At 37.6% G+C, this 13,200-nt stretch overlaps 3 protein-coding genes across 3 annotated transcripts in view; 1 reads left to right on the forward strand and 2 right to left on the reverse strand.

Moving 5' to 3' along the window:
- The first annotated feature begins 249 nt into the window (after positions 1-249).
- On the forward strand, positions 250-4,422 carry LOC101290988 (double-stranded RNA-binding protein 1-like). Its single transcript, XM_004288443.1, has 6 exons — positions 250-599; positions 1,642-1,740; positions 2,235-2,467; positions 2,581-2,800; positions 3,047-3,286; positions 3,692-4,422. Exons 1-6 carry the CDS (start codon positions 329-331, stop codon positions 3,991-3,993), a joined length of 1,365 nt encoding a protein of 454 aa, XP_004288491.1. The 5' UTR covers positions 250-328; the 3' UTR covers positions 3,994-4,422.
- Positions 4,423-6,434: 2,012 nt separating this feature from the next.
- On the reverse strand, positions 6,435-9,997 carry LOC101291568 (nudix hydrolase 26, chloroplastic-like). The gene is made up of 5 exons (XM_004288445.1): positions 9,926-9,997; positions 9,780-9,843; positions 7,082-7,722; positions 6,710-6,824; positions 6,435-6,587 (listed from the first exon to the last, which is right to left on the reverse strand). The coding sequence occupies exons 3-5, from the start codon at positions 7,594-7,596 to the stop codon at positions 6,525-6,527; spliced, it is 693 nt and encodes a 230-aa protein (XP_004288493.1). The 5' UTR covers positions 7,597-7,722; positions 9,780-9,843; positions 9,926-9,997; the 3' UTR covers positions 6,435-6,524.
- A 613-nt stretch (positions 9,998-10,610) lies between these two features.
- LOC101291279 (auxilin-related protein 2-like) overlaps positions 10,611-13,200 on the reverse strand; it is a 7,265-nt gene continuing 4,675 nt past the window's right edge. The window contains exons 6-8 of the mRNA XM_004288444.1: positions 12,400-12,489; positions 11,693-11,869; positions 10,611-11,238 (exon numbers count right to left, since the gene is read on the reverse strand). Of these exons, the coding sequence (XP_004288492.1) occupies positions 11,200-11,238; positions 11,693-11,869; positions 12,400-12,489 (306 nt within the window). The 3' untranslated portion in view covers positions 10,611-11,199. The remainder of the gene's footprint in view (positions 11,239-11,692; positions 11,870-12,399; positions 12,490-13,200) is intronic.

A 13,200-nucleotide genomic window follows, 5' to 3' on the forward strand; every position in this document is an offset into this window, starting at 1 on the left:
TTTTTTTTTTTTTTTCTGGGTTGTAAATCGTTGTTGTGGATATTGACGTTCGAAGCTTGATTAACTTGAGAAGTCCAGAAGGGAAAGAGATGGATGTTGTGAAGGACTCTCGTTATGCGTTCAGGAAGAGAGAGAAAGATGGCTTTTGAGTAGAGTAGGAGCATCTTGGCCCTTGGTTAAAATTGAACGGCCGAGATCCGTCTTATTAGGAAATATTAGGAGAGGCTTATCCGGAGAGGATCCGGATCCGATTATCACTAGGTCACACAACACGCTGATAAATTCATGCAGTAATTCAGCAACCGAAAGCATTGCTTTTGGGTCGAAAATGTTCAAGTCGAAGCTGCAGGAGGTGTGCCAGAAGAAGGCTTGGGCCTTACCGGAGTACAGAAGCACCAAGGAGGGCGTCGATCACGACCCTCGCTTCGCCGCCTCCGTCCTCGTCAACGGCCTCACTTTCCACACTCCCCAATCCTTCCGCTCCTCCAAGCTCGCCCAAAACGACGCCGCTCGCCTCGCATTCGAGCACTTTTCTGCCGCGCCACTCCCTGTTTCCCTCCCCGCTCCTTCCTCTTTCCCTCAGCCCAGTCTTATCGCAGGTATACGATTTCGGTTTTCAGTTCAGAAATTTGATTATGCTCGGTTTGGTTTCGGTTTTCGAATTCTCTGTTTGATTCCGGCTTGGATATCCATTGCTGTCTGCTTAATTTTCTATAAGGATTTGAGTTGTGCAAATGTTTATCTATTCAGTTTATAATGCTTGTGTGATACATCGTTATTGAGGCTGTGCACCTCTTGATCAGTAGATCTATGGAATTGGTATGTGAAAGCATGAGAAACAGCTTCTAGATGTTTGGGGTTTGGTGTACTAGTACAGAACACCAGTGAGTTTATGCAAAGATAGAGATAGTTTCTCTCAGAGCAGTATTTTTCAAGTTACTTAAAAGCAATTTGGTTCACCAGGAGTTCCTAGGACAACATATTGCTAAAGTTCAATGATATTTTTCAGACTATGGTAACTTCATACTACAGTTTGTGTCGTTGCATGTTTTCTAAGGCTTGCATGACTCTGATGATTCTGTTTATCGTTAGCTCAATTAGCTTCCTGATCGTATCTTCTGACAGAAATGATTTAAATTCATATCTAATCCAGATAAAGTATTAATGTCATTACATGATTTTTTTTCAACCCACCCTATTCAATTATAGAAATTCTATGCTAGGGTTTTGATATTAATTAATAGCTGAGCCTCTTTCAAGTTTTGCTATTCTGACTATTGAATGGAACTTTGGAAAGTGTTTTACTTTTCTGGCATTTTTCTCTGTTGATCCTGATATCAAGTCCCATAATAATTTTCTGATGTGATGATGCTTATCTGACTATATTCCTATATGTGATCTATTTTTTTTAGCATTTTATGGGGTTCTCTCTTTGATTTTTCTTATAGTATTTAAAGGCTTCTATGATCCTTAACAGACTATTACTGTTGGTGAAGGGAGAATAGGATTTAATTATTTTCCAAATGAAACTTTGTTACTATGTATTCAGATAAGCATTACTTTCCTAGGGTTTCGTGAGTGAAAAGTTACTTTGTATTACTTTTTCCTTTCTTTCACATTGTCAAATGCTTGTTATTACAGGACTTCCCGTAGGATCTCAGATCAGCGACAATATGACAGTTGTCGGTTCTCAGAACAGTGGCAGCTCATTAAGTGTTGACGGTGATAACTATTCTAAAGGTTAGAAAACTTCTTCTGTTTAAACTCTAGTGACACGTTCTTTGATAATTGACACTGGTTAACATAATATCATTTTTTTTAAAGGATATAATATCAGTTCTTGCACTGTAGTATTTTGAATGGTTTCACAAAACCTCAAGGTTGTTGGGTAGTTATCAAAGGATGTGTAGTATTTCGCATGGTCTTGAAAAAGTTCTTTTGCGCAAGCTAAATGGAATTGTCTTATAAAAGATGTGACAGGAGCTCGAGATATAATTTTCATTATTCTATTGTAGAGCTAGCATGTTGGGATCTTGGACATGAAACATAGAAATAAAAAAATATAATGAGAGAAAGTAGTGGCATATCCATTATATAATGCCTGACATTCTAGCCTCTGCATATTGTACTTATCAATTTGCTCACTTTTATGTCTTAGTTCATACCCAGTGTCAAATTTATCGTGGTTTGTTTTCTAGGCTTTGCAACTAATACTATTTTCATATGGGGTGCAGATGTACAGCATCATAAGAACCAGCTGCAATATTATGCTCAAAAGAGGAACCTAAATTTACCTGTGTACTCTTGTGAGCGTGAAGGTCCTCCTCATGCCACTCGTTTCAAATGTACAGTAACAATCGATGGACAGACTTATCAGGGTCAAGAATTTCTTCCCACTGTGAAGGATGCTGAACATGCAGCTGCAAAAGTTGCTTTGATCTCCCTGTTACCAAATGGAGTCCAACAAGTTATTGTTCTGACAACCCATAGCCAACTATTATATTTATGTCGTTATAATTCAAAACGAGCCTAACCTGGTTTTTGTTTTTGTTTTTTTTTCTGTTCTTTGCTTCACTTTAGGATGATACTGGTTTGTACAAGAACCTTCTACAAGAACTACTTCAAAAAGAAGGTCAACATGTACCACTTTATAGCTCAACGACTTCGGGTGAACCTCACATGCTTAGGTTTGTTTCAACCGTGGAGATTGGAGGAGAATACTTTACAGGTGAGGTAGCAAGAAGCAAGAAGCTGGCAGAAGTGAGTGCAGCAAAGGTTGCTTACAACACTCTGAGAGATCGTAAGTAAATACAAAATAATTAAATGAATTATTTTTCCTCCAATATGTCCAACTCATTTGAATTTGATTTCATTCTTAGTAAGTAGTAACTGACCTACTATATTATTCTTTTCCATTCAAAAATATGCTTAGTCAGACTTTACTCAACTTGGAAAAATAATAAGCTGGGTAGCTAAAAAGTTGGCCAGCTTACATTTGCTAGAAAATGGTATTTTGCTTCGTTTCATAATATGGGTTCCTCTTCAGGTAAGTTGAGTCATATTCCATTGTTTCCCACCCCGGCTATTGAAGGGCAAGTCTGTTCTGAGTTATTATCATCTAAGGCCCCATCAGTTGTAGCGGCTGATCTACAACAACAAATGAGACCCAACACTCCAATTCCAAATTCGGTTAAAAGGGAACCAGAATCTGATCTACAACAACAAATGAGACCCGACACTCCAATTCCAAATTCGGTTAAAAGGGAACCAGAATCAGAGATGAGTGGTATGTTTTCCCATGATGATACACCTAATAAATATACTAATCACTGTGCTCCTACATTCTGTGCTTCTAGTGAGGATAAAATAAAAATAAAAATAAGGCGGCTTCCATGTTAATTAGGGATAAATTTAGAAATCTGTTCAGTATTTAGCGAATGTCTATGTGCCAACTTATGAGTGAATTCCTCTTTATATAATTGCCTGGATTACCAACAACTAAAGCGAATTGTTTACAGTAGCTGCTGTGGGAACCAGTCATCATAATGGACAAGTAATAAGAGATTCATAATAAGATCTACTCACTCGGAATATGTGTGGAAGTGAACTCTCATTACGTTAATTGTGACAAGTTGAATAGATGTAAAACCGTGGCTTCTTTTATCTAAGTAAACGTATTGTTTTATTACAGTGGCCACAGTGGGAACCAGTTGTTTGGGGACAACTCCATCTTTGGGAGTTATTAGTGTTACTGTTGGTGGAGGATCCACATTATCTGGCACTGTACATGCCCGTCAACCGGAGACTTCACGTTCTGCTTCCCCTGCGCCCCAAAACGGTTCATTTTTGACTTTGGCTTCTGATTGTAACTCAAATGCGGACTCTACTCTTGAGCCACCAGCGAAGAGATTCTTCTCTAACAAGGTTTCTGTGCTTCCACGGATGGCGGCGACACTCCCGGAAGACTGCGTCGTGTTGCCCCTTAGTCCTTAGTGATGGTTTTTCTTTTTCTTTTATTGCCCCTTAGTCCTTAGTGATGGTTTCTTTTTTCTTTATATTGATGTACTTTGCTGAGAAATCATAAAAGACTCGTTTAACTTAAATTTCTGAAGCTGAGCCATATTCCTGATTGGTTTAGTAGAATTAGTTCGAAAGTCTTGTATGCTCTCTGTTTAACAACCGCAAAGTATATGGGAAGTCTGTGTATGATCTTTTGCTAGTAGCCTAGGCCATTAAGGAACAAAAAAAGCCGGGTCAGGTGAAGGTGCTCCCATAAGATTTAGACCCGTTTTCCAGATGGAATGAATTTCCTCCAATTCTCACCTACAAGTTATGCACCTTGATTTGTCATTTATTTGAAGAAAAAAAAAAGAAAGAAAAAACTAGAGCAGAAATTGGAGCCTTGGAGGAGAGATATTGGAGAATATTAAGCCCGGCCAGTATGCAGAATGTGGCAACGAGTACTCCAATTACAACACTGCTGCAGAGCTTCAATTTTCATCGGATTCAGTGGTTACTTATCCTATATACTTGAGTCTTGATTTGTAACATAAGATCTCCTCAAGTTACATGGTGCAGTTCATGCGATTAGAGATTGGGAAACTAAGGTGTGCACTGCAAAGGACGGGTAGATCTTGGATGATGGAGGCTACAAAAGGAATATCGTATGTACGAGACATGTCCTCAATGCATTGACATATATTGCGAGGTCCGCTGTCACTATTTTTGGCCATCTTGTTCAATCTCCTCACCGAATCACAGCACTGCGCTGACGGTTGCGAAAGTAATCCGGTGATAAACCTCATGCAATTGCTGAACTCGTTCCAGGCTTGAGCACAGAAACTGGACGCTTGACCCTCAACCGATCCATAAATTAGTGCCAATATCATCGCACAAGCAAAAACGCGATCCATCACTATATACATTGTTTTATTGAATGAATTCTGATGCTTTCTATAGCTAATAGCTAGCTTGAGGTTATCTATATATCATATATGTGTGCGTGCGTGTAACAAATATGTATCAACATATGAATCAGTTTGAATAAATTACCATCATGCTAGCTTCATGAATGATTTTTATAAGATAATAGAGTATGAGGACGTCTTGAGATTATAGCTTAAATAAGGTAATGACATCGTGAATTACTCAATACACATTACGTGCTATTTATATATAAAAGAGTGAAAATAAGATAGATCGTATTAAGCGGAGCAACATTTCACCTCTAAAATTATTCTACAATTAGTTATTGGAAGCATACATATCTTGTAATATATGGACCCGATCGAGTTTATCACTTATACTTTTGTGAATTGTGAATAGCCAGAATTAATTACTTATGATATGTCTTTTCACTTGCGCTAATAAAGAAATGAGACAATTACTTAATTTTTTTTTTCTTTCATTGTACAGCTCTTCACGCCATTTAAAAAAAAAAACAGTTTATGGCCTCGATGGTTCTAAGTCGCAAGTCTTTGATACAAGACAACTACTCTTTTTTTATTTATTTTATTTTTTAATAAATATCACGTTGATATTAAGCTCAAGCCAAAAAAGGTCATTAGATACCCTTCCTCTACCACACAATTGGTAGATAAAAAGTTTGTGGTAGTACCCACAGTGGCACATAGACTAGACCTAATAATTACTTTTAGGATCATAGAGGTAGCGGAGACCCTCTTTTGGTACTACACCGGAGGTGCTACAAGTTGATCGGGTTTGCACAAAAAGCACTAGGTTCCTAAATACAAGGAATTAAAGTAATAGATAAAACTAAAACATGGAGTTGGGCTGAGGCCCAACACCACAGCCCATAAAATGACAACCCAAAAAGCAGGCCCAACATAGAGATCAAACCAATGCCCAACAAGCTTGGTGTACGTGCCATGTTCCATTGAATCACCACCGCATCCGAAGCATGAAGCAATAGCCGCTTAGCCGCCTCCTTGACACCGTCTGAAACTATCATCATGACCACACCGTCAACTCTCGCCGCCATGACATTGTTCAGAACACGCATCCCTCGATCCTTCCTTGCTTCATGGTTTTCGGAGACTGTTGCGCCCCACCAAGATTAATGACAGGATCCAAGCGGGTTGTAAAACCAATTGGCCATCCTCCATCTCAGATGCTGCCAAGCCATGGAAGTTCTCGTCCGGTAGCAAAGCCAAGCGGCATCGGCATGGCCAAGTGGCCAGTCAATAACCACAGTTGCCGCTGGACGAGGCTAATTTTGTTGTTGGCGGTCCGCCTGGTTGATTTTGATCGAGAAAATTTTTCAAACGGTGCCCTAGGTTAAGTCCATTCATCATTTTGACATCTCAATCTTGATAAATTACTCATGATCCTTAGAAATTTTTCATCTTCTCTCAATTTCACATCTCCTCTCACAATCCAGTATAAAAAAAAGTTTATACAAGAGGCACATTTGTTTTTCCCGCACTGGGCCTTGGATCCTTCAGGACCGGCCCTGGTCATAACCTGTAGTATCAGCCTTCTGCTATTTCAGAACAAAACGTTCTTTAAAAATAGGGTGCAAAAACTGCAAGAACTTCCTTGTAAACAGGCTTCTTAAAATCCACAGCCTGCAGAAAGAAAAAAGAGGAAACAGTGAATGTTATATGATAGAGCACACACTAGATTTACTCAAACAACCTTTAGTAGCCAATAAGGAAAGAAAAGAAAAGGCACAGTAAGGTTAACTCACAAGATCAACTACTTGTTCTGGTGATATCCATGACCACTCCCCAAACTCAGGTTTTTCACTGCCATCACCTAGAAGATTGACTTCTTCATCCTTCCCAGTGAACTTAAAAAGAAACCTGTGAAATTCCGCATACATGTATGTGAGCATAACATCTTTTGTTACCTAATAAAGCAGAAATTTTGCATTGGTCCAATTTCGATACAGCCATTTGCGTAAATTGAAAGCACGCTTAAACGGTTAAACTTATATGATGGTTAAAAGCAGACAATAGGTGCTTTTTGTAGTTAAAACCATCTAATTTTGTCCCCAGGTAATGAATAAACAAGTTGCAGGCTACATGACATGCAAGACATAGTGAATCTTGGGACTTACCATTTTTGCGCTTGGCCCTTCCAATCTGATCCCCACTGTTTCTGAAGTTTTGCCCTAACTTCTGGTGGGAAATCATAAGTTAACCAATGAGGTGTCTCGGAAAGAATTTCTGCTGACAGAACTCCTGTCTCTTCTCTTAATTCCCTGATGGCTGCAGCTCTTGGATCTTCACCCTCATCAATGCCACCCTGTGGCATTTGCCAAGAATCAGGTATATCTAACCTTGAAGCAGCAAAAATCTTCTTCGAATCATTGATGAGGCAGATACCAACATTCCTTCTGTAACCTTCAGGAGGGGCTTCCATTGAAGAGGATGCTGATGAAGAATAGGAGGAGGCACGGCCCACTCTAGTATAAATAGTTGGTTTTGAAGGAATGAGTGACAACTGTGCGAACTTAGCTAGTTTAGAATGGCAGCTTGAGGAGGATGGCAATACAATAGCAGGCTTGATGAGAATTGATAAAGGGGGAAGATATAGCGGGTAACTATGCAAGGCAAATCGGCATATATCCATTCAATTCAGGCGAGGCATCTCCTAACTCCTACTAAGCACAAGCATTACTGAAAAAATGTGTCTTTTAAGAAATTGTATTGCCTGATCCCATCGGCCAGTAATGCTCCCTTATCAGAACAACTTATCCTGCATTTAATATACACATGTTACAAACACTATGTCTTTAGCAATGCATACTGAATCCAAAGAGCTGTACTAAAGTGAGCACGAAGGTTCTTATCACCAATATGCAAAAAATTCCTACACAACGTTCTAATAAATAAAAAAGCACCAATCTAGCAAAACACAGCAGAAACACAAAGAAACAGAGAAAAGAAGTAGTCACATTATAAGTACATCAACAATATACAATGACAGAGCAAACCATGGATCTTATCAAATTTAATAAAAGACAGCAATGGGAAAACAAATTATAATTGTTCAAGAAGCATTCTTTGCAACCAATCTCAGCAAAAACAACCCAGAAGATGACCATTCAGAAAAGCCACAAATACATGAGACTATCTCATACCAAAATGATAACCCAGAAAATCTTAGAACCTAAGAACATATTAAACCCCAATACTTATAGGACTATACTAGTACATATTCTATACGCACATCCTATCTGTGCCCATACACCATCAGAAGGAACAGGCATCCTCAGTCTCCAACTGACTCGGTTTTTAGTAGTGCTTGTGCATAATATTATGTCGTTAATTTTTATTGTACCACTCTACAATGCAGAGAATATGCCATTCAATTGTCAAAAATTTGTAAATCCATAATGTGTCATTCCAACAAATTAGAAAGAAAATTAAAGGACCCCTTTTCAACGTGTGAAATATAAATTATTACCACCGTTAATGAGTAAGCTTATAATAAGTAGATGGCTCTGATTTATTTGGTTATATTGTGCGCAAACCATACACCATCTGAAAGATTCAAGTCATTCGACAAACCCTCTCCCTTTGCATGTTGAAGACCGCTTCTGGATATATGACTATAAGTTTCATAGGCTAAGTTACAAGCATCAACACATAGTCAATTAGGTTCACCCCAGATCGATGCAGAATGTTAAGTCAATCCAAGGACCTCATCTTGAATCTCTTGTCAAACTTTGGAACCCATGCAGCACATGCATATTTGCTTCGATAAACAGCTAGCATGCCAATTGCCAAAGCAGCAAAGTGTATTTGTCTCCTCCTTGCAACACTACTATGATGACAAACACAAATAGTATAAATGCAAGCTACTTAAATCAACCTGAGACTAATTTATGGAAAGACTAGCTAGAACGGCCTTACAGACAGTTTGAGGATCAGGAAGTTAGGACAGCAAGATAGAAGGGTCGATTAACTACTCTTACCTAGGTCAAGGTTAGTTTAACCACTACTTGAGGTGCAAAAGTTTTTAGCCCTAGTATTGAAAAACGAAAAAATGACATTTAATTTTTTTGGAAAATTATATTGAAAACAAACATAGCTGAGCACTTTGATCTGGTTGAGAAAGTACAGGGTGCACTTGTGCAGGCAACCCACCATCACTCTTCAAAAATATACCACGAAGGAAGATGTAGGCTAGGTTGATTCAACCAATTTTTAGATTCCACTTCCTGTTAGCTTAAATAGCAACAAACTCGATCCGGTGCAGCATTAGCTGACTCTGCATACACTGCATATGTCTTGATGTCTTACAAAAGAGAGTTAGATATTTAGCGAGTTCAAGCAAGAAGACTTCACTTGGTAAAATATAATTAGCAAGCTATTCATACTCCCAAAGTTAGTTTCTTGAAATCTTGATCTTTTAAAAGCTCTAGCCACAGATTGACCAAACATCGTGCAGAAATAGGGATAGCCACAACACCTCCAAGAGATACGCCACAGCTCTCAACCTAACGGATACTATAAGGTGGAAAGATATAATATCTCTAGCACTAAGGCACGGTAGCAGATATAACATCTCTCCCACGGACCCATTACCCACTAAGGTCAGGTTCACTTACTCTAAGTCTTTAACCCCAAAAGGGAAAAATGCTGCTAGAATTTCACAAAACCATATTGATATTTGATTCAAATGTGCAATACAGAATCACAGATAGAACTTGTTTATCACGAAAATAAAACTAAAGTTTATGCTCAGACCATACAATTATGATTTCCAAAAGGCCAGGAGCATCAATTGAAAGATAAAGTGAGACTTACAAGCAATTGAAGGCTCAATGACAACCAATTCATGCCAAGCAATTCATGCCAATCCACCTCCGACCTGTAACAAGCAAAAGTCAAGATGATTATTTGGAATGCCCGATTTGGAGTTGAGAAAGTGATGAAATTTGAAATACCCAAACCTACTAAATGCAAGTGTAATTTAGCATAGGACGCTAGAGAACTCTCAACACCCAAATTAGAGATTATGCCTTTGCTCCTTGAGTCACCTTGATATCTGTTGTCTGTTTTGTTTTTTTTGTTTCCTAAAGTGGGGCACAATGTATATTTTTTTTTTCTTTTCGAACCAACAAAAATACAAAATTCGCAAAAAAAATACAAAAATACAAAAATACAAAACCTCTAAAAACTCTTGCTATCCGTCATTGTTAATCTAAGACTGCCCCAATGGGAGAGATATGGTATCCATGTTTTGCAAAGAGGTTAGTGGATCGGATGACTGGTATGGTCATACAAAGAGACTGTTGATTTTGCTTCTACCGACTGTAGCTACAGCAGCAAGTAAAACCGGAAAACTAGTCTTTCTAACAGCTTCAGTACCTTCATAAACGTATCAGCATCAGCCGAGCATTTTAGAACCACAGGCGAGTTCCTAATACAAGAAATAAAATAGCACTTCGGCCTTGATCAAAATGAGTTCATTCTGTTCACTGAAGCAATCATACCAACTTGAAGTAACAAGACCAACTTAGCCTCAATCGCAAAGAAAGCATGCCATAAAATCTTTGAGTAAGATTAACTAAAAGTCTTTCATAAGCGCAATGGAAAATAAAAAATAAAGCATGACAAGTACTTCTGCTTTTTTTGAAATTGGCTGTTACTTGAGAGTTGGATCTATTACAGAAACAGTATAAAAAGCAGATTAAGCATTAAACTTCAGAGCTCAATCATCACTGATATATTAATGTTTTGATATCAATACAAATAATGGTGTATACATATTCAACAGAATGTTCTATATCACAAACAAATATGAAAATCAGGGCAAAATCTGCCTGGGCTATATTAACTGGGTGAATCACTGAACAAAAGTTGATTGTGATACCATAATATGGTATGCTACATCAACTAGCTTTTTTCTATTTTTCAAAAGCCATCTTTTCAAACTCCTATAAACCCTGGATTTACTCCCCTAAACAAACAATTACCAGAGGAAAAAAGAGAAAGAACAAGGGGAAGAAAAAAGGGAAATATAAGACAATACCCTCCTCCAGGCATCTTTGGATGGCAAATGGAAACCTCTCTCGGTATATTCCACATTAACCAAAAATTCTACCATCACCATGACCGAAACAAAGCCCTTCTTCTAGAAAGCGAGCAGAACTTTTCTTCTTCTACGACAAATGATATGATTGCCAAATGGAGTAGCTTGAAGTGGAAGAATCATTGAAGGAATTCAAAATAGCTCCTCTGAATTGAACTTGTTCCAAGCTTCCTATTACCAATTTACCATGCCATAAAACTCAGTGAGTAGGATTCTAAAAAGATGAAACAGAAGTAATTGTGGTGTAGAGTTGTACTACTGGTTCCATGCCAAAATACCCACACAAGTACAAGTAATAGCAATGCTAAATCAATTGGTTATATTTTTGTACCATTACTAGTTACAAATTTTTTGATGTAATTCCTAACAAAAAAAAACAGCATAGAAAGAACAAAGTTTTAATGAAAATAAGTATGCTAAAGGAATCTGAGGATGAAGTAAAGAGAGAGAGATGGGGGCAGTTCTATCTTCTCCTCTATTTTTTTCAGACTATTATTTCTATGAAATGGTTATTGTTCTATCTTCAATTGATTTTTAATGGTTTTAATACATGAATATTATATTTATTCATTTTTCAATTCTGGACAACAATCCATCATCTGGATATGTAGTATATATTACATACCTTAAGAAGGTCGAACACCTTCTCGGCTACATACTTCTGTTGAAGATTGGCACCTTTCTGCTGTACCTTATCAGGATGAATACACAAGGTTGCCTTCCTATATACTTTCTTCACTTGGGCAGCATTAATCATATCAGTCAAGGAAACTGGCTGCCAACCACATTCAGGCCACAGTACCTGATGATCGTTCAAAAACCAGGGTCAGTATAAGTTGAATAAATTTTAATATTTCACAGTCGAATAGTTTGGACACAGTTACAAAGAACATAAGTTCTATATCTACTCATCTGTGTAGCACTCAAAATTAACCTAACAACAGAAACAACTAAAACTAACTATCATAAACTGCCGCATAGAACTGGCAACTCAATCATGACCCAACAAATAGCCATATGGAAAGAAACTAAAAAAAATCGTAATAAAACCAAGATTACGCATCTAAGATGCGTCTGTCCAAATTAAAATACAATGTTCATTTTCTTGCAAAAGAAGTGAAAATCAAAATGGGTACAAACATTCTGCATATGTTTTCCATGCAAATATAGGCAGCACATTGCCTTACATCCCTGGCTACTAGTTGATCTATATGCCAAAATACGCAGACAAGTCCCCAAAAAAAAAAATTAATAATAACAAAATCATGAAGAACAACAACAGCAACATCATGGAGTATCAGAGAATGCAACTAATCTATCATGAAGACGTACATATTGCATAGTTGATAGCAGAGCACGCAAATTCCCTTCTTTTCCTGCAGCCCAGCGCTTAATCTCAACATCTAGTGTTTCAGCAATTCTCTGAATATAAGTAAACGATAAGACAATCAGTGATCAATCCAAATCGTCATTTGAGTTTCATTATAGCTAAGCCGATAAAAGAGAAACAAATGAAAGTAAAAAGAAAAAAGAAAACAAAGATATACATACAAACAAACAGCAAAGAGACTAAAACAGTACATAATCCCATTATCAGTAGAACATCTGGGATTTTATCAATTATCATAGTATCACCATAATCCTTTGAAATTCATATCAGGAACAACTTTTTAGCACACAAATACTTAACTGGTCATCACAAACCAAGCTGTTGAATCCAGTTCTAATTGAAAAATGAAAACAGTGTATTTTGAAGTTCAAATCTTATGTAAACAATCCCAACATATTTGCATCTTCCGTTGAACAACCCCTTGTAGTTTATACTTCCATATTGAAAAGTTAAAGCCCTGCCCAATAACTAGTGTTGTGTGGGACGATAGATGGGTTGATTCCACAGCGGATATGGTTGAACAGCATACAGTTTAGAATTCTTTTAGTTTTCTTGCCACAATCAGTATAATATTTTTCTTGATGTTTTTGATTTAGAAATAAGCATTTTTCCAAAAGCAATACACTTTTACTTGCCTGGTGACATATACATCAATACAAAACATAATATCAACTTAAGAGAGAAAGAGAGAAAGAGAGAGAGAGAGAGAGAGAGAGAGAGAGAGAGAGAGAGGAGGAGAGAGA

The sequence above is a fragment of the Fragaria vesca genome, linkage group LG1, assembly GCF_000184155.1.
Source record: "Fragaria vesca subsp. vesca linkage group LG1, FraVesHawaii_1.0, whole genome shotgun sequence".
NCBI classification, from domain to species: domain Eukaryota; kingdom Viridiplantae; phylum Streptophyta; class Magnoliopsida; order Rosales; family Rosaceae; genus Fragaria; species Fragaria vesca.